This window comes from Egretta garzetta, unplaced genomic scaffold, assembly GCF_000687185.1.
Source record: "Egretta garzetta isolate BGI_Z169 unplaced genomic scaffold, ASM68718v1 scaffold504, whole genome shotgun sequence".
Taxonomy (NCBI): domain Eukaryota; kingdom Metazoa; phylum Chordata; class Aves; order Pelecaniformes; family Ardeidae; genus Egretta; species Egretta garzetta.
This window is the reverse complement of record NW_009259535.1, coordinates 1,372,732-1,395,458: the sequence shown is the minus strand read 5'-3', so window position 1 is coordinate 1,395,458 and position 22,727 is coordinate 1,372,732. Positions and strand designations below refer to the sequence as shown.

The following is a 22,727-nucleotide window of genomic DNA, read 5'->3' as shown; positions in this document are numbered from 1 at the left end:
CTCCTGTGCCATAAATTGTCAAGAAATAAAGACAACGGCATTAAACCCTCAAATAGCAAGAGATATCATGATTTTATTTAGCAACACAATCTCTTAGAAAGCCACTACTTTGTTATTTCTATTACCACAAAATAAAATGAAATTGCATCCAAAAATAACCATGTGAATTTTTAAAATGGCAAATAGGCAAATACCTCACAGTGGGTACTTTTTGTGCCAGAACATCCTTGAAAGACCCACTTCAGAGACAGAACGTTTTTGGCAAAAAAATTAAGTAACCACTCATGTTTCCCTGAGTTCATCCACGACTTGCTAATATCCAAAAATAAGGCTGAGCTGCATATATCAGAAAATGTATTTAAATTTTTATAGTTAATATTATTTTAGAAATTTGGTATCAAACACAGCCTCATTGAGAAAGTGAACTGCCACAAAACATTCAACCACTTTGGTATCTGGCAGTAGACACTGCTATAAGTGCAGATGAATAAAAAGACTAGCAACATAAGTTTTTCATGAACTACACCCAGCTAGTGGTTGGCTCAGTCATGCCAACATTAATGCTGTATCAGGAAAACATACTCATTATATCAGACTTTAAACTTCAAAGCTAACACTTCCTGAGGGGGTTGGCTGGGGAAAGGGTGGGGAAAGAACAGGGAGAAGCTTGAATAGATGCACTGTAACCTGACCATGGGTAACAACAAAACAAGTTAAATGGCTAGTTCATTTCCCTCCTTCCAATTAGTGTTAAAAAGCAGATCAAAGAACTGAATAAACTGTCTAGATAGGGAACAAATATCTGCAAGCTATACCAAGAAGGAGATAGTATAATCTCTAATAAGGACAATGAAAGACAAGTCATCTAAAGAAATTAATCATGTGGACAAGAAACAGAGTTTTTAGCAACGCCATTGAAAAAAAATCACCTATAAAGATACTTGAAAGAAAGATCCATGTAAAACCAATAACAGAGAGAGAGAAATAGCCAGCCAGTGAATGACATGATTTGTATTTGATTTTGTTTACACTAAAACTTTATTATTCTTATGAAAAATATCAAAAAATTCACAATAAGATTGCTGTATTAAACTCTCAAACAATCATGCTTACCTTTTCTGTTGATATGAACTGAGGCCTATAGTAGTCTCAGTCTGTAAAAAAAATAAATAAATAAATTTAAATTTAAGACAAGGACAGCATTATACTTCCTGTGGGAAAAAAGCAACTGCAGCAAGTTAGTAGATCAGATCTTGAAGAACAAAAGTAGATGTTCTGATCTGGAGCAGAAAATGCAAATTGGCTTTTTCCAACTACTTAAAGAAATTAAGCCTCTACCGAAAGACTGTTTCACCCCGGACAAGAACTGCAGTCAATTCCAGCGGTAGGCACTCCTGCAAACTGTAAAATAAGCAGCAACTTAACTTAAAAATTGAGAGGAGGAACAAAGTCCAGGATATTATAACATCGTAGGGAGCAAAACAAAACCCATCATAGATGTAAGAAATAAATTACAAAGAAAAGCATATAAAACAAATACCAATCAAGCAATTATCTCACTGGTATAATTTAATGAATTACAAAACAAAGAACACTATAATCTCCATTTGATTAGGAAACTTCCATCTCCTTCCCTGCTAATGATCTTCTAGCCTCTATTATTCATACTTTTACTACCACTCTGCTGGACATTACAGTTAATTACCTGAAAACAAGGAGGTTAGGTTGTCTAGGAAATTCTAACTAGTTTATCCTTGTCTAAGAAATCCCAGCTGGTTTAGAAGGCTGCGTATGGAATGTCTTCCTGATATAGCTAACATTAAAACATACCTGACTTTGAAAACTTCTGTCTTCCCACAAGATCTGGGAATCAAATGAAGGATTTCAGTCCTTCTCTTAAAGGCATTTCACAGCCAAGACAAATATTTATCTTCTGGGAGCAGGAAGAAAGCTTACAGTTCTGATAAAGTCTACTGTGCCCCTTGGCTCATCTGACACAGTTCACCTCTAGTATAAGGACATCATTTATTTTCAAGGGGAATGTGAACTTTTCATATCTTGTTTCAGAATTAAAATCAAGTCCCTTGGCTGGGCACTTTGCTGATTTCTATTTCAACTACAAATTACACTTTCTTTCCTTGTTTTCCATAAGATAAAAGTATTTTTTCTTAAATTTTTTTTAAAAAAAATTATCTTTACTTAAAAATTCCTTTAATAAAAGAATCTATATTTTATTTTGCTCTTTGGAGAAACTTCTTTGAAATTTTATAATTACTACTATTAAGCCACTTGAATCAAACATTAATGTTTGTGCACTATGTCAAGGATCAATTCAGGACTGTAAATCTAAATAGTGTTTCAGATTTAAACTGAATTATTTGGTTTATTGACCCCCCAATTTCTATCAAACTAAAGAAAGTTGGAAGTATATCATTTACCATTGAAAAAAAAAAAAAAAGCTAATCTGTCACTGGAGGATTTACTTGCGATTTTAAATGTCTAAACAGACGTTAGCCTTTTTGTTTTCAAACCTCTGAAACAGAAGGGCAAACTGCCTTGCTAAAGGGATGTTGCAGGAAGAAGGGGTTCACATGAAATTATGCTTTGCAGTACAGCACAATGAGTGCAGTTTTTTCCTCACTGAACAGAATGCTAAGAGACAAGGCAAGTTGTTTTATATTGCCAATTCTATTATAATTTAAAAATTAGCAATTCTTCATTTAAACTCAGCAAGCTTTCATTTAAACTTACATACTATATTTGTGCCGTAATTAGGAAAACAGGGCATTTCTTATTTTTCATTAAAATACACTGGCTTGCAAATGTTTCCATTACATTTTCCTAGCTAAGGTACACTACTCTCACACTGATAAGCTTTTAGCTCAGCTTCTTAACTTCTGATGTCCCTCTCCATCTTCTATTTCCAGTAAGATATAAGTAAACACTTACAACCTGTGGTGAATTGTTTCAGAATATTAAGAGAAATTCAAATAAAATGAAGAAAGAAGACATTTAAAAATCAGTTTTAGTTAACTGATGAACACTTATGATACAAAATGTTTTGTATCTAAAACTTCCTAGGAAGACCTGCCTAACAAGTTAATTGATTAGCTCTGAAATCTAAAGAATTTAATCAGAAGACACAGATCTCTGCCTTCCATACCTTGTTTTTTTCCTCACCTTGGAAAGGTGAGAGCAAACCTTCCAGTTTTAAACTGCCACCCATTAATTCCTCAACTTAAAAAATAGATGGGAAACTGAATCAAAGTGAATCAGCTGAAAATACTTTCTCTCCACCCAAAAAAGGCCTTGTGCTGTCAAAAGCTGGTTTAACACTTCATACAAGCACCTGTTCAAAACACTAAGCCAGTGATTTCCTCTAGTTCACAATAGCATGATTTTATAAGCTCTGCAGAAAAGATGTATTGCTTGAGTATTTTAAAAATGGTCTTAATAAGCTTCAAACAGCGACTTATAATTACATATGCTTATTCTTATTATCTGCTTTTCTATCATAAATCTGACAACCATGAATCACTGCCTTTCCAATTTTCTTTTTCATTTTTTTTCGACTATGTAACTATTGCCTACAGCTCGCAGATGTGCCCATCCTCTCTCAAAGCACATCAGACTACACCTGGCTCTGAGGGCTCTCAAAGAGATGCCGCACAGCCTACTCAGTAGAAACAGTCTAGGGCTTGCTTACAGGGACTAAACAGCCCGAGTTATTTGACTGCAGCTGAGTGGCATGCTGAGCTTCACCACAGCCAGCTACCACTGATCTAGGCTAACAGACACATTGCTCAATGAGTCTCAGCATTTATGAGCTTTCTGCACATCTCCGATGCATGTAGCGAGTGGTATGCTCCAAGTGTTGATGATGAAGAAGTTTTGGATCTGAAGATCTATGCAATACAATCACAAATGCAGGTGTACCCAAAAATGGCCTAAATCCATTTTGAGTATTTTCTCTACTAACTGAAATAATCTGCTATTCCTCCCTACCAAACAACTGCATATATCCCTCTCTTTTTTTACTGTAGCACAGTCCTTCAAAGCCGCCTTCTGATTTCACCAGTTCCACTCTTCCATGCTGTGCATTCACACCACTGACTTTCCTGCCTGCTGGAGGGAGACAACCAAAAGTTGCTGAGACAGTGCTCCTCTAAAATAGCTATGCAACTGTACTGGTTTGGGCTGAGATAGAGTTAACTTTCTTCACAGTAGCTAGCATGGGGCTACGTTTGGGATTTGTGCTGGAAACAGAGTTGATAACACAGTGATGTTTTCATTATTGCTGAGCAGGGCTCACACAGCACCGAGGCCTTTTCTGCTCCCCACCCCACCGGCAAGGAGGCTGGGGATGCACAAGAATTTGGGAGGGGGCACAGCCGGGACAGCTGACCCCAACTGACCAGAGGGATATTCCATACCGTATGACATCACACTCAGCACATAAAGCTGGGGGAAGAAGAAGGAAGGGGGGGACATTCGGAGTGATGGCGTCTGACTTCCCAAGTCACAGTTATGCGTGATGGAGCCCTGCTTTCCTGGGGATGGCTGAGCACCTGCCTGCCGGTGGGAAGGACGGAATGAATTCCTTGTTCTGCTTTGCTTTACCTATTAAACTGCCTTTATCTCAACCCAGGAGTTGTCTCACTTTTACCCTTCTGATTCTCTACCCCATCCCACCGAGGGGGGGGGAGTGACCAAGCGGCTGGGTAGGGCTGAGCTGCTGGCTGGGGTTAAACCACGACAACAGTCAAACTTACTCTATGAAACCAACAGATGTATGAACATCCTGTATCCCTTACTGATGTTCTTGAATGTGCATTATTCACTACAATTAAATACAACCTTCCTTACAGTAATTGATTTTTCTTTAGAAACATAACTAAAGCACTTCATTATATTACTAGCAGTTACCTGACAGTCAGATGATGGAGCTAACAGCTTCAGATCCTATGACAGGGCAGCCAAAATAGTCACTACCAACACTGTCCCATCCTTGACAAGTAGCTTTGGCTCAAACAAGAGTGCATGTTCCATTAAGTTTTAAAGTATTCGGCAGAGAAAGTTGTTTGTTATCTACGCTCTTAAAATTCATAACTGGCAGCTAATACCCCTAATATTAGTTTTAGTCTAAGACAGCACCCAGGCCAACTTTTAGACAGAGGGCAGTGGAGATCAGATTCAACTCCAGAAAAATACAGAAACAAATGGAAATACACACTGTAGAGAATAGCTGAACTACTACATAGCCCTGGCTGCAGTTCACTGTTGGGAGTTAAATTCTCTGGCTGATCATACACTCAAGTTTTCCCTCCGATGTTCTGAAATTACGTATTTGCTATGAAAATATTACGTCTGATACCTGTACCTAAAGCTTAAAATCACATATTACTTCGGTAGGACATCATAAAACTGAAATATATTTAAGAGCAAAAATCCATCAAAGATTCACACGTACAAGGAAAAGCCTGGTTTTTGCTTTCAGATGTCTGTTAAATACAAGCAAAATGATACATTTATTTCAGTAACACTGTGTTTTGAGCAGGGGTTTGTTTTCTTTTTGGTTTGTTTGGGTTTCTTTATGGGTATTTTGTTGTGTGGGTTTTGTTTTGGGTTTTTTTAGGCTTTTTGTTTGGGTTTTGGTTTGGTTTTTGTGTTTTTTTTTTTTTAAATCAGGGTCAAGCAAGAGCAAAGAAACAGCATACCAACTTCAGTAGCTCCATAGCATCATGGAACTAAACCAAAAATAAATCTCATGTGGCAGTTTCTATAATTACCATTCATTTTTATTACACGTCAATCTTTAGAGTCATGCAGTAAACAAAAACACACAAATGTGTTCAGTTACATGTTCTAAATATTTTTTTTTATTTGATCTTCAAGTAAAATTGTGGACCTACTGTGCTGCTGTCTGGTACGCTATTTTTCCTGTGTAACTGCACAAAACCATCAAACATAAATGCCAAGAACTAAAATCATGTACCAGATCAATCCACTATTTAAAGTGTAGGTTTTGTCAAATACTGCCGGTTTATCAGGTGAAGAGAAATAAAATTATGCTCTTTAATAAATACAGTTTATGCTTTTCTCCTGCAAAGGATACATCTGTAATAGAGCAGTATTGGCAAAATATGATTTATAGGAAAATTTTATTAAATCTTATCTGTACGAGAGAAGTATTGAAAAATAACAAAATACTACCTTGCAATGTAGAGATCAGGAAGAAGGCTGTATGTACACACCATTAATATTTCAAGAGACAAAATAAGCTAAGTTACAGGGGGAAAAAAATCCAATTGGATTAATTTCCTGATCCAACTGACTGCCTAACAACAAAAACTAAGGTCAGCACAAAAGAAATAGTAGAAATATACAACTGAGTGGGAAAAAGAAGCGGGAGAGGGGAAAATCACCCCTTTTACCAGTGCTGCGGGCTTACAATCCTTCCACCCAAAAGGCTGTGTTCAAGTCTTTGAGATAGATGATTTTTTTTAATTAATTATTCTTTCTAATTTAAAGGTAGCACATGCATTTAGGTTGTTGCCACTAACAGTTGCATGCCTTAACTTATCTCTTACATAACACTAGAAAGATTAAACTATAAACCAAGGGATTTCAGAATAAAGATCTTGAGACAACTCGCACACAGTGAGTTAGAAAATTGGAAGGCAGTCAGCCAGCACCGGTTTCAAGACTTAAAACAATTTCTCTCCAGAGGCTCGTACCCTCAAGAAAGATTTCACAGCGAATCTGTACCTGGAAGCACACCTTACAGACTCAGTGCAGTTGTGGAATGATACCAGACACCAATCTTGTCCATACAGAGAATAAAAAAACCAGACCTTACAGGCTGAAGGCTGTCTCTAAATACATGCCCATGGACTAGCCAGAAAAAACCAAACAATCTCAATGATAAACTGAACCAACAAACAACAACAACAACAACAAGGTTATTTTTAATGTCTCACCAGTTTATTATAATAGCTATTCTTCACTTCTCGGTAAGAGGTCATATTACCTAGCACTACATTCAGTCATCTAAACATAGGCATCTGCTGCCACTTGAGATTAATGTCCTAGGGCAACCTGCCTGGTCTCAGACTGACATTCCAGAAGGGCACACAGTTTCTCCTGTGCCCTATGCCATAATCTGCCAGGTCCATGTGCATGTCCGGGACAGCCCAGGGCATCTCAGATAACACTGGTTACTTATGTTTAAGCAACTGAATTAAAGCCCTAAAGTCCTGAACAATGATGGCAGGGGGTGGGAGGGAGAGCACGGAGGCCCTCTTAATCAAGACCTGAGGTTTCTGGATGCCAAATGAATTCCTTTAATGTAACCAAAATTCTCAACAACCAAAGCTTTCTGTATTCATACACCAGAGCATCCACACTAATTTAAAAGACTCTTTCAGTTTTAATTTTGTATTAACATTTTACATAGTAATTTTACAGTAAGGCCGATTCCTTCTTGTAGAAAAGCTACATGTTGCTTGCAACTAAATGTTGAGAGGCAGCTACAAAACCAGTATGTAGATGGCAGCTTAAATCTTCATTGCTGCATTCACGAGCTCTATGCGAGTAAGTAGGATAATTAAAAGAAACATAATTAATAATTAATATCTTGGTTAAGGTAATGAAAAAAATTAATGCTGTAATCTGGAAGGTAGCTGAAAGTGGACTGAACTGAGTCGTTCTTGCCATGGTCTTTCATGACCCAAACTCACATAAGGAAACAAAAACATCAGTTGACTTTAGCTGATGCAACACACACTATTGACATCAGTTTTGCAACAGTCCCTAACTCCTGGGCATCAATTAATTATTTTCAAACTAAAGCCTGGGGATGGCAATTCTTCCTGTACAAGAAGAAACTGCAATATTTTTCTGAGCAGCAGCAGGACCTTCAGCTGCTCACAAGCAATGGTAATGAACTGAGATGGCTTTTATTCTTTTATAAAATCACACACATTGGAAGGAAGCTCCGGAGGCCATCTAGTCAACCCCTGCTCAGCAGAGGTCTAGTTAGCCCAGGTCACTCACAGCTTTGGGCCACTGAGTTCTGAAGACAGAAATTCTACAACTTCTGCAAGTAACCTTGTCCAGTGTTTGATCACCCTCAAGTTTAAAAGCTTTTTTTCTTACATAGGTTTGGAATGTCCCATGCTGAAATTTGTGTCCAAAGCCTCTCATCTTTCCACTGTGCCCAGTGAAAGATCTGGCTCTTGTCAACTCTACACTTGCCCACAGCAATTAGTTTTCCCCTTGGTCTCATCTTCTAAAGGCTGAAAGAGAAACATCCTACTATGAGAAGCATTCCAGCCCACCGATCATGCTGGTATCCCTATGCTCTGCTTGCTCCAGTATGTCAGTGCCTTTCTTGTACTAGGTAGCCCAGACTGAACACAGGACTCCAGTGCAGGCTGGTGGCCTTCTTTGCCACCAGGGCACATGGCTAACTCATGTTCAACTTCTTATCTACCAGGACCCCCCAGGTCTTTTCTACAACACTGCTGTCTAGCCTGTCACTGCCCAGCCTGTCCTGTCACACAGGGTTATTCTCTCCCAGGTGCAGGGCTTGCATTTGCCTTAGCTGAATGTCATGAGGTTCCTGTCAGCCTGCCAAAGTCCCTCTGAATAGCAGCCTTGCCTTCCAGCATATCAACTACTTTGCCCAAATTGGTAGCATGCGCAAATTTACTCAGAGTACTCTCTTCACCATCATCCATGCTGCTAAGACATTACACAGTACTGTCCTCAGTATCAAGCTCCACCATGGGTAAATGACTGCCAGCTGAACTTTGTACTGTAGAGTACACCCATCAAGGTCCATGGTCCAGCCACTTTATTGCCTGCTTATGCAGTCTGTATCTTAGCAGTTTGGCTATATGGATATTAATGGACATCATATCAAAAGCCTTTTTAAAAATCAACATACAAGATGAGAATCTGAGGCAATAAAAAACACATTTAAACTTTGCACCCTGAAAACACTATTGTTGATACACCAGAACCAAATGGTTGCCACTTCTGTTATGATACTTCTTTACTGTGCCATATGGAATGAAGTACAGATCATGCAGAAAATACTAAAATTCCTCCAGTACTATATCAGCATTGCTGATTCCCACACATGTAACTCAGTCCCATAGCCTCTTCATTGCAAAGCCACCACAAGTCATGTCAGAGGTTCTGTCTGTATGACATTTAGGACCACTGTAATTCTTATTACCAGCTTTTGTGACTAGGAGTTTATGAACAAGACGCAAATATGTATTAAGTATATGTAACCACACTGTTTTTCTTTTTCCCCTATTTTAGCTATGCTGCAAACCAGTATCAGTAAAATAATTCCTAGGAGTTTCCCTGTAAAAAAGCATTTAATACACTTAAAGCTTATTGCAGCAAGGGTAAGTGTAGCGATTCATATTAAGAGAATTTGACTGAAGAGTCTTACCATCTTCCTTTTTCACTGTAAGAATATGCTACTTTAAAAATACTACTACATAAGCAGAAGTACTTTCCAAACACTTGGTCTGAATAGAAGATCAGTCACTCTGGAAAAGAGTGGCCCCAACTACATTGTGCAGGAAAACATTAGATACCCAAGGCAAGAGCTCTCACAATAAATAGAATGACCCGGGGAACTGTCCTTTATGAACTAAAAGCAAATGAAAACTTTGCTCTGAAAAATAAATTTTACTTTACTATTCACTTTTCAAAATGAAGTCCTCAAAAAGTGAGCCAGTGTGTTGGCTTAACATGAAAGGATAATTTATTAAAAGTAACAGTTGTAGTTTATTTCAGCACTCCTAATATTTGCAGATGACAACATCATCAGGGACTTGAATCATCTCTCAGGTCTGGACAAGGGTTCAAACAATCAAGACACATGGAGGAGATGGCCTGACACTGACAAGGCAAAGTCTAGCTGAAGGAGAGCTCAAATCTAAAACTGGGAATGACTGACTAAGCAGTAGTACACTACAGAAAAGAAGGCGTCTGGAGAGCACAGTGAAACACAAACTGTACAAGCAAACAAAAGACTGTCAAAAATTTACTGGTTACATTTCAGAATTACTAAAACAAGTGTTATTACACAGGGAAGCAACTATTCTGTCCCTTGTCAAAGCCTCAGAGTACTAATGTCCTAATTAAATGCTATGCTTTAAGTAGTGTGTACACAAATGAAAATCCAGTAAAGAAAGTTACAAGGTGTTTCTAAAAATTTGCATGAAGAAGCTATAGGTGTCTCTTAGTACAAAATCATCATTAGGAAGAAGGCAAAAGAACCTAACAAAAACCAACTGAATATATATATTGGAGATAAAAGTAGCAGCAAAACCAGCTTAGGCATGAAACATATGTACTTAAGGAAACTTGTGAAAGTTACTTCTTTAGAGGTTTTAAGAATAGAAGAGTCAAGTATCTGCCAAGGGTAGTCCATCCACACACAACACTCCCTGAAGAAAGTACTAGGCAATCTCCCGAGGTCCATTCCAACCAACCAACCAAATCTATGACTCTGAAGTGCCAACCAATTACACAGACATCTGCAAATTGCCTGCTATTGAAGGTAAAAAAAAAAAAACACAACCCACCCTGCATTGCATTGAGCAATGGATGATTCATATTAATACAATTCTTACCCTATGTTCAGGATCTAAATAAATTATTTGAAGAGCTCAAAAAGTTGTTGAGTCCTTAAAGGGACTGATTCATGAGAAAAATAGACAGGATTAGGAAATTCTCTCATTACTGTAATTTAATCTATGGGCAGAAGTAGCATTAATTTTTTCAGATATAAACCTTTTACCTAAACATGTATGCTAAAGAATAAAATTCTCACTTTTGCTCTATTAAAACAGAGGGCAAAGCTACATGGTGTAGCACTTTCTCTTTGACATACTGTCCACATCCAAAAAGTACAATCTCTGCTTCGCTACTGTTATCCACTAGCATGAACTAATGAAGTTTCCATTGACAGTTTATTTTTTACTAAATGCAAAGGGTTTTTTTACTTTATATATTTAAAGATTTATGCTCTTTCATTAAATAACTGTTTTAAGTCAGCCTGGTCAAATCCAGTTTTCCCGCACATTTGTTTTTTACAACAAAAGTCCTAAAATGTGATTGTGTGCAGTGGCTTCATAACACATAAGGAGTGTTTCACCGATAGTATGTAGTCCAAATAATCACAAAAAACAGTATCAAGAGGATATACTCTAACTGGAGGGAGGTGGCAGGAATCCCTAATGATCAAATTACGTAAGACTCTGCATTGTGTTTGCCTCATTTGGAAAGCAACTCCTTCAAAACAAGTAGTTTTCCACTGTAAAGATATCAAATTCTTTGAGGGGGTGAAAAATAAACCAAGACTGGAGATGGTTTCAACATTTCAGTGATTATTAATCACTTTATGTACTGAACTGGTTATTTTTTATATTTAAAAAGAAAAAAATCACCTGAAGGTCACATAATGTTAGATAATAATGAGCTACTACTACATCATCATATTTGTTCTGTAATGACGGATGACCTACAATTAACAAACATTTGTGAAAACTTACAGAAAGCCTGAAAGAAAAACGTTCAATGATGCTATAGTAGGCATAAAACTTTAGTAACTGCGATTCACAAGGTGTAAATCTGTTTTCACAACAAAGTATTTGCTTTGGTTTTATTTAATTGCAGTAACTAGTCACAAGAGGTCACCATATTAAAATTTACAGGAAAAAAACCAAATAAGTTGTAAGCTAGAGAAAACATCCTGCATTATTCTGATTAAAAGGAACTGGTTTCACTTACATAGGTATTTTTGGCTTAAGAGCCACAACCATAGTATAAAACATATAAACCATTTATTAGAAATTTGTGTCTCTTACTTTGTTTTAAATCAAATATTCAGCAATGTATTAGGATAAGTGGCAGCCAAATGCAATCCAAAGCACTGCAAAGTTTACAGTGCAACATCCAGAATTGCTTGACTTCGTCCCACCATAATCTTTAAACTAATTTTCTTGTCTCTGTTGCATCTTGCAATAAAGTTGGAATGATTAACAATCCATTTCACTTTTCCATCTTTATATGAATTATTGAGGTGCTTCACAGCAGCATCATTACTTTCCAGTCCCAAGAACTATGGTGATTAATAGAGTGCTGAAATTAATAATCTCAGATTTGTAAGATTAATTTTAATAATAAAAAAAATTCTGGGGAAAAAAACACCTAAAAATGTAGATAGCTGAATATGACCACATCATTTTTAGCTTTAAAATTGGGCCAACACCTGTCTGTCATTTTTGTTAAACCACTCATGTCGAACAAAATATATTCTAATAGAGTAAGTAAAAGAAAAGGAACTAAGACTAGTGACTTTTTTCTCTTATATTTATACTGATATGTGTATATTTCCATGCAAGTTAAAGAAATATTCTGAGTCAAAAACTGAAGTAATTGAGACTGTAAACACTATATGGAAAACTTGCACTATTCTACTCTATATGTCCAGAAATAAGCCTACATAGATATCTATTATGACAATGTGTCTAGCACACAACATCTAAACAACTCTTTAATGACAAACCTGGGGCTTTTTTGTTTGCTTGTCTGGTGGGGTTTTTTGGGGGTGGGAGTGATGGTTGTTTTGTTTTTAACTGCAACCTTTTCTGTCACCAGTTTAGATAATTTTGTAGGCTCTAATCCGTGTACATTATAATCTTAAAATCTGTAATAAATTATTATTGATTTACATTAAGCAGTGGAAGAAGGGAAAAAAAAAAAAAAACCCAAATAACCAAACAAAAAACCCAAACAACCTAGGCAGATGGGGGAAAAAGAAAAAACACCTTCAATAAATCTGAAGCAAATATTATCATGAGCCCAGAACTATACAGCTTTTACAGTCATTGACTCTTCTAGACTAGATAGGAGGTAGGAATTGTAAATGAAGCACTGCACTGGTAACTAACGTAGTTAAACATGTGTTCTAATAATTTAAAAAACTAATTGCTTTCTTCTTTCTCTTCTCCTCCCTCTCAACTATCAGGATTAACATCATCAAGGAATTTTAACAAAAGATATTCTCAGCATAAATGCAATCCACAAAATACATGCATATGAAATTCTAGCCAACAGAACTTCAGAACTACGTAGCTCTAAACTATCAAGGCATGTTGCTATGTCTTTCATCCCACCTACTACCACCATCTCAAAATACCAGCATGTATTCTTTACAGTTAACTTTTCATCTGTTTTGACTCATGCCAAAAGAAAGCTAACAAGAATGGCAACGTTGTACCTAAAAAAAAAAAAAATCTGTATTTGCAACAGCAATTACCTCACTGCAGTAATTTGAACTTTCTTTAAACTCAGTGGTGACTTGGTCCCAAGGGCTGCCTTTACATTTGGGAATCTTGCAACACGTCCCAGTTCCTCTTAGTTGTGCTATCCAATTGCATCCCAATTCTACATCAAGATGAGTCTTAAACACAAAGCATCCCGCAGTTTTTCTGAGGAAAAAAAGAACCGAACACACAGGCCAGACAGAACCTGTGGTAAACTCCACCAGTTTCACAACACAAAAGATCAGGGAAACAGAACCTCAGGATATACCAAAGCATACTGTTGAAAATAACTCTATAAGATCCGAAAGTTTTCTGGAGTTAAGTCTGATGCTTACTTATTTTCAAAAATCCACCCACGAGTTTCCAAAAGCAGCTATCAAAAAGACAATGAAATACTGCTAGTTCAGATGATTTACTCTGACTACATACCTGCAATAGGTCTCCTTCATCAAAACGTAGCATTTCTATTATGCCATCTGACTGGATGAAAGCTGTGAAGAGAAACAAAAAATTAAGTTACATAACGGAAAAACACTTTGTTATTAACTTAGAGACAAACTTAAACCTCTAAAATCTGCTGTACCTCGTTTTGTAGATAGAGCTATGACAAACCAAAATAACAGTGCAGAGCCTAGCGAAATACCCAACACAAATCTGTTTTCCTCTGAGAGCTCCAATTCCAAGATGTTCGTATTAATAAGTACCACACTTCACAAATCAGTCTCTTGGCGTAAAAATGATTAACTCCAAAGTGAACAACTTCTTCTAAGGTTCCCTAAAAAGACTGGCTGTACCAAGCTAACTCAGTACTTCAACCAATATGATTGACTGGCTACCTAAACAACTGAGTTTAATACATCTAAGCCCACAAAGAATTCTGACACAAATGGAATTTCAGTTTCATTTATATACCTAAATTCTTAACTGTAAATCTGGAAAGACTTGTTCACGCAGTTCCCTAATGCTCAACATGGCAACAACTCTCTCCATATTGACAGTAACATAAAATTTAAAACAGTTTAGAAGTGTTTGCACCATATGACTAAACTCGATGAAAAGTTCATGCCTCAGTCACATATAGGATCCACAAATTAAGAATTCCCCCTCCACTCACTTCCTCTAAATGTTTGGTCAGACAATTGTTCTTCAATTCCTCTCAAAATGTAGGCAATGCTACTTTCTTCTAAAGACAAAGAAATAAGGGCATTGCCCTTCCTGTAAAATATAATAATCTGTACAAGAACGAACGTGAGTTAGAGGAAAGAAAAGTTCAAACAGGTCTAAATTTTACTCCCCAAAAGACTATTCACACACACACACACACACACACACAAGCACATCTTCAGGATAAAATACAGGAACAACCTCAAACTAAAAAATTATATTAAAAAAAAAAAAATCCCGTAAATAACTCCTCCCCTATGACCTTTTTCTATGACTGCCTTTACCATTCAGCTACATCAAGTTGAGAGAGTGAGAACACACCCCTCTTTCCACAAAGGAAGCAACTTCAACATGAAGTAGTTAAAGATTCCCCGGCACACAGAAGCCTAGTGTGTGCTTCTGGAAGCCAGAATTTGAATCCCAGTCTGAAAAAGGAGATTTAAACCTTCATCTCCCACTTTGAACGCCAGTGTTCTAACAAGAACAATTACTATAAGGTCACCAGCATTGCCACTTGTCTCTATGATGTTTTAAAAGAAAAAATGGCATCACTTTCAGAAAGCAAAAATAAGCAAAAAGCACTATTGGCAGACAGGAGTAAAGGTACCTACCACACAGAGAAACACTATTTCTGACACATCTTTGTCCCAAGCATTTCCTCACTGGCTGCTTTAGTGACACCTCACTCAGCACCCAAAATTCAACATATCACTGTTTGCACATCCCATTCTGCATCCCTGACTCCCCCCGTATTTTGATACCTTCTCCTAAAAGGTACAGACTCCACAACCTTTCTTACATATGACCAAAAGTAAAAGTTAACATAAAACCAAGATTGCTGCTGTCATCTCCAAAAGTCTCCTTTGGTAGGCAAAAAAACCCCAAACAAACCAACCAAACCCCCAGACTAAAAAATTCTATCCAATCACTTTCCAAACTACCATACCTCAGAATTCTAATGTTCAGTGACACAGGCTGAGAAAGCAGCCCAGCTCATGTGGAAGTGTGAAAATCACCATAGATAGGAAGAGGGGGCTCAGATTATTAATAATATGCGTGTCCTACAATATTAACTGAGTGGCATGAGTGGTACTAGTCAGTCATATCAGCAATATCTTAGAAATTTTTTTATGTGTATTCATTGTTATTACCTTAATGATTTTTCAAAACAAACACGTCATCCTTAATCCAAGAACTGGGGGTTTGGTCAATCATTTATACTAAAGAACCATACAAAACATAGGGGAAGAGATTAAAAAAAACAAACTCAAAACAAAACAGCATTTAAACAGCTGTTACGAGATCAAGTCCTATAGCTTACGAAGATTTGGGCTTTAAAACTTAAATTACTGGAGTAGGTCTACCAGTTTAAAGTTTAATCCTAGAAACAAACAAACAAACAAGTGAATTCTTGTCAATTTAACTGTTAATGCATATATAAGACATTCAAGTCACTGTTTAATTTTGTCTTTAAAACCACTGAAAAATCTGTGAGTGAAGTGCAGCACAAGAAGTAAGAAAATGAAGTGTTGACATGTTAGGTTAAAAAGCAAAGTTAATCACAACTTCATGGAAATGTGAAAAAAAAACCAAATTACAGATTAGCTGATATGGAGGGAAAATTCTCAATTTTTAATTTAGGGACAAATACAGAATGAAATTATGTTTTCTGACACATTTGATTTATTCCAAATTTAACAAACACAATTTAATAAAATAATTTATCAATAAGAGCAACCTTCCTACATGCAAAATGAATGTCACCTCTGAGGTTGGGTTTTTTGGTATTCTTTCGTTTTCTAGCGTTCTGCTCTGGAAACAAAGAATATGCAGAATTTGACTGTGACATCAGGCACAAACAAAAAATTCATTAGAAGACAACTTTTTATATTCATAATCTATCATCAACCGGTAAAACACAAAAGGTTATTTCTTCAAATGTATATTTTTAGATAAAATTACAAATTCTTATTATTTTCCTAAGGCTTTCTTTCCCTGTTTTAAGTATGATACACTCTAGGTACAGAAAGCAGAAAGTAGCAACAGTTCTTCCATAAGTATAACACACACAGAAGCCCACCGAAACAACCCAAAGCCTTCAACAGAGGCAACCCTTCTCTAAACCCCAAACACTTTCTCAGCCACTCTGCAGTTATTTCATCTTTGCTGCCCCTCAGGAACAAAGCAACAGATGTTACAGAACATTTTAGAGCGGATGACACTGTTAAATGGAAGTGCCATTCATCATTATATCATTTAAGAAATGTTTTCAGAGAGCAGATGACAGTTAGTACCAGGTGAAGTCAGATGCACTGCAAAGCTTGGCTGCTGGCCATTTTGCGGCAGCCGCATCTCAACTCAAGACAGTGGAGAAGTTTCTGTGGTTATACCTTTTACTTTGTTTTAGGCTAACTTTCAAGCCTTTGTTTCTACTTTATCGGTTATTTCATCAAAGCAAGGAAACGACAAGTAAATGCCTACACCTTCACGAGATGAAAGCTTGTTTTTGCAACTGACTTCTGAGACTCTCAATTCAGGGTGAAGCAACGAGTCACCTCACTCAAATGAGGCAAAGCCAATTACATTTTTAAAAAAGCTCCACCGGCGAGTCATAAAGAATCACCCAAATCCCTGGAAGAGCAGCTCTCAAACTGTCTAATATGGACCACAGAGAGGACAAAGGCTTCTTCAAAGTGAAATGCAGACGGTGCCCGAAGAGCAAAATGCTTCCTTCTGGGTACTTGCCCATTCCAGAATTAGAAGCAGTTGCTCACCATTTGCACTTGCACTACCTGAGCTAAGTTCACAAGCTTCTGCAGTGCAAGTCCAAAAATAGTCTTTTCTGTCCTTTTACGCAAAATATATGTCACGACTAGAGAATAGGTTATTACCAATGCCAAAAGACTCTGCAAGCAATTACATATGAGATCACTTGGCCATGCTTTATTAGGTGAACCATTCCCCATGCTACAGAGGAAGATGACTGCTTCTGCAAAGTCCCTAACAATTTCTCCTGGAAAAACTTCTTCCTAAAATCCAGGCTGATACCATCATGCTCCATTATCAGCGTAATACTGTAGCCAATACTTCAATACTCGGGAATAGTAAACTGCAGCAAATTAAGAACTGTTGACTGTGCTGTTTCAGTCACCCCTGCCACATGACTGGCAACTGCTGCGAGAGGGGCACAACGCAACATTTGGGGTAGGAAGCATTTCAGCTGTCGCAGCGTGATCTGCCACCACACAAATCAGCAGCCAGGAAGCCAAATTACACATTAGGAAAATAATTTCTTCCTGACCCTCCAGGCAATTGAAGCCCTGAAGGCTGATTATAATAGTTATTTGTCAAACTTTAGATGTTACTAGCATGTTCACAGCCAAAAGAAGGAAAAGGATGAAGATTAATATCCACAGATTTCAAGGCCAGAAGAATCATTCTCCTTTCCTCCTCACCTACGCTCAACAGAATAATTTCTTCTAAGAGGTATACACAGAGCCCTTTCGACAGAAAACCTTTATCCTTTCAAGCACCCAGCACGAAGCACATTTATCAGATTCATGAGAATCCGTGACAATTTGTGTCACTCTCACTACTAGAACATAAAGTGATTTCAGGGTCAATTTTTTCCAGCTTCTAGCTTACGTATCCTGGTTTCCTCTTTTCAGACAGCAGGTCACTATTAACAGAAGTGATATAAGCAACAGCAAATGCTAAAAATAATCTAAGTTTCATTTTTTGTTTGTTTTCAATTTACAGCCTTTAAAATGCAACTTCTTTGCTTAAGTCAGCTTTTCTAGTGAAATGTCCATAAAAGATATCAGAAAAAGACTACGAATGTAGGTCTTTCCACTTGCTCCAAACCACCTTTTTCCAAAGAGAGCATTTTCTAAGCTTTTACAAACTCTTTAAAAAAAATTGCAAAACAAAACCCACCACCACAGCCATACCCAAACCACAGCTTTCTGGAAGAGTTAAAACACTATTTAGTCATTATTACCAGCAGATTTTTAAATGCCTTCCCCTGCCCTTTCCAGCAACACCACAGTGCTTGATGGTAATCACCTAAAGTAATAAAAATGGAAACAACAGTGGCCTAAAGAGACACTGAATTCACTTAAAATTCCTCAAAGCTTAAGCAGCATCTTCTCACAATTTTATGTAGCTAGCAGACAAATTTTGCTCAAACACATTCCTATTTTAATTGTCTCTTGTCCAAGCCTTTGTATTTTAGCTTAAAATAAGAAAAGTACAGACCTATAAAGCATCAAGTAACAAGAAGAAAAATTTAAAATCCTACGCTTCTCCAACGCAAACCGGAACTTCACATTGAAATCACTTTAGCTACCACCAGTCTTTAGATGTGCCTGAATTGCACAGAACAGAATAAATCTGCATGTAATGCGAGCCCACTGAATATGCCAAGCCTCTTGGTGTGCAACGATAAAAAAAATTCTCCATGGTTCACAGGTTATGAGGCCTACTCTGACTGAGATCTGATTTTTAAGGTGGCTTTGCAAATTTGTCTTTCATTTAGCCACTGCCAATTTCTTCATTTCAATAGGAATGCATGTTCTGGCATATATGCTTATAAAAACACCATTCTGAAATATTACTTAGTTCTGGAAGAGCTACTCCATAGCACAGTGCTTTCATTTATTTTTATGTTAATCATCATTGCATATCCTCTCACATGCTTGTAAGAACTGTTCTCTACCTTAACTCTTGTCTAACCAATGTTCTCATTTTCTTGTAAGCTGTATTTATACAATCCGCTATAATCTAGTCCACGAATTTTCTCCAAATACTGGAAATAGTGTTCCAACTTACTAAAATAGGGCCAGATTGATTATTTAGATCTCTACTAATTTACACTAAGTTTGTTTAAAAGTCCAGTTTCTAACCCTTTGTCTTAATGACTAAGCTCACTTCAAGGTAACTATAACCACATGAGCAAATTATGATGTGTTAGATGTCATTCACTTCTGTCTGTGTAATTGTAATTACAGCATTTGTATCACTACCGGTTAAACAGCACAGCTAAAACTGGACGAGTTGGTTCTCAAGCTTTGGCTATGAATTAACTGCTTACGTGCAATCACACAACTTCAATCATCCTGGACAGTGGAAAACTGAGCAGCATCTGGAATACAGGCAGGTAGATATAGAATGGTAAAGTAACATTATTACGAAAGGAAAATTACATTGTAAAAAAAAAAAAAACCACACAGATAAAGAAAAACAGTATTGCTGTAAAGCAATCGTTTTTATCGGCTTCAAGAATAGAAAAGTCTGGTGAGCCTCAAGAAACACGTCCCCACTCAGTGTTCAACACAACACAAGCTGTTTGAAGAAAGGCCTATTCTCCGAGACAGGAGAGGCGGTGTAGCCATCAGCCTGAATTTCTGCCTGCGTCCCAACAGGTGACTGTTCAAGGGAAACGTAAAAGCTCATTCTCCTATGAGCCAGCAAATCTCAGGCAAGAGGCTCTGAGAGAGGATTCACCAGAAAGCAGGCTTTCTTTCCAGCTAAATGCTCCTGCACTCACATCCCAAAGTCACTTGTTTCCTGTAGTCCATAATGAAGGGAAATTAATCATTTTTCCAACGGACCTCAGGAAGAGCTATCACAGCCAAGACAGCAAATACACATAAAGTAGTAAAGATCACATGCAAAAATAACTCACTTTGAAGTCTTTTTACACAGAAACATATTCATTCTTTTTTCTTTATTAAACCCCCTAATTACCAACCCTCAAAAAGCCAGCTTGCCAAATTTTTATTTTCTGTTTACATATTAGAGAGGTGAAATAGAAACATTCACTAAATAACAAAAAGAATTTTCATTAAAAACCTGATTTTGTATTACTGATTATAAAAAATTATTTTAATGACTTTACACAACACATACTCAAATAAGTTCATATGCACCAACCTATGTCCAAGTTAACACAAGCTAAACAGAGACAGTAGATCACTTGCACTGCAATACCTGAGCATACCACAGCTTGCTATTCCACAGCAAGGTGAAAAAAAGGTCAAATAATTTGTATTTTACTGCACAAAACAGCACAAATTTGAGTGTATATGCTGTTACCCAACTAAGTCTGCATATTATCTTTTGCTAACTTACTCATGCATCATCTCTGACTTCAGATGCAAGACCAGCTTCTTTACAGAGTCACATTACATTCACCCACGCATCTCTTCTCCCCTTAGTTAAGGCTGATGCAGATTTTTAGTAATTCAGTGATCAATTCAATTTTAAAGCCAGCCACAAACCAGAAAGTGACAGCACAATTCTGATTCAGAACACAGACCCCAGACAGACAATGAAGCCACCTCTTCATCTGAGAAAGGCAGAAAGCACATCTGGCTCACAACATTTGTTTCACACTTTAGAAGATGGTGCAACTGCTTGAAGGTTTCTTTCACGGAGTTTGCACTGATTGGATGTGTTGTGTAACAGATCCATCCTTGCAATAAAACTATAGAAACATACCTAGAAACACAAAAGCTTACCAAAAGTAACACATGCTACACCTAGCACTCTGCTTTTATTTAGTTATTTTTCTAAGAATATTATTTTAGATTATTTTAGCTGGGACAGGAAAAAAGAATCACACATTATTCAAATACCCTTATTCTCAGATGCTTAGTCTGTACTCAGCCTGTATTTCCAGCTCACAGGCATTTGCATTTTCATCCACTTCAGCTAGAGCAATTTTTATTTTAATCTGACTTTTTTGTAATGAGTTTAAAAAGTTATGCCATTGACCAAAATAAATAACATAAAACTACGCTTTTAAAAAAAAAAAATCAAAAAAAAATCAAATACTATTTTAAAAGTTGCTAGATGCTTCAAAATACCTATTAAGAAAATTTGCTTTAAGTTGGTGCTTTACTTGAAAACATTTCCTTTGTTCCTCCAAAGACATTTAAATTGCTGGCTCCAAAATGTTTCTCAGGAAATAATATCCAATTCTGTTTTTTCACAAAGATTTCATAAGGGGGGATAAATGAGAACACTTATTTTTAAATAAATTTTAAAAGAATAAAAAGGAGAAATAATTCTCTCATCTGGAGAAAGACTTTAGCGCACATTATTTTTAAGCCAAAGAGAACAATACTTCTGATACTCATGGAAACTTCTCATAAATCATTTAAAGACAGTAAAAAATTTAAAAGGAAGATAAAGAGAAGCTCAACATCTGCAAATAGCATCCTTTTTTCTGGCTTTCGGCTATAAAAATTATTTTTATTCTTTCTAATGATGGAGATTTTAAAATTTCAATATGCTAGATTAGGTTATACCTCTATAAATTTGACATTATTGAGCTTGTACAGACTTAAAATTAATTGGAACCAGCCTCAAAATCAAGATAACCTGTCCTGCGATGAGAGAGGGGGAAAGCAGCAGCCCCTCCAAACTACTCTTAAATCTTCATCAAACTTCAGTTCTCAAGTTTTCGATCAGAAGCTTCTAATTGTGACAAAAAGTTTTACTAGTCATGTAGCACCGCAAATTCATGTGCGCACAGCTAGCATGGACTTACTGGAATTCTAACCTTTCCAGCGTATAGAAACATTTAATACGTGGTTTACAAGAAGTGACAGTCAGTTCATAGATTCTGTGGCCTCAGGAGAATAATGCATTACCTGACAATAATTGTAACTATTACTATTAATGTCAGCCTTCCAAACTTGCACTCTTATGAAATCAGCCACTGAACAGACCCACAAAACCCACTTACTCAAAAAAATGGATTGTGCCGACACAATGCAAAGACCTACTTAAAAGGTACATCCAGGCTGATTAATGACCTTAATAAACCTACACAGAGAGAAAGAATTGTTCTCTGCACTGTAGAAAAGAGGAAAGAGGATGGGATTTTCAGACCTTCCAAGAAACCCCACAAAACAGGAAAACGACAGCACCAGACAGATACCTCCCAACACCTAAATGTCTTGCTGGCAATGGGAATGCAATCAGGGAAGAGCTACAGCTTATGCTCTGTGGATGCTGCTTCATTTTCAATAATCCTTACTCTGCCTTGCTGCCTGCTACAGAGGATGTTTTGTATCGCTCATCTTAACCGATGTTATGACACAGGAACAGTGGCCTACTGAGCAAGAGAGTGCTGCTCTCCTCCCTGCCCTGATTCCCTTCCCCCCCCCCCCCCCCACCCCGGGAGGATTTTCATAC

At 37.1% G+C, this 22,727-nt stretch overlaps 1 protein-coding gene across 1 annotated transcript in view; it reads right to left on the bottom strand.

The window, feature by feature from the left end:
• TMEM131 (transmembrane protein 131) overlaps positions 1-22,727 on the bottom strand; it is a 91,528-nt gene that overhangs the window by 66,949 nt on the left and 1,852 nt on the right. Inside the window, 3 exon segments of the mRNA XM_035893198.1 lie at positions 1,114-1,154; positions 13,352-13,523; positions 13,788-13,849. Of these exon segments, the coding sequence (XP_035749091.1) occupies positions 1,114-1,154; positions 13,352-13,523; positions 13,788-13,807 (233 nt within the window). The 5' untranslated portion in view covers positions 13,808-13,849.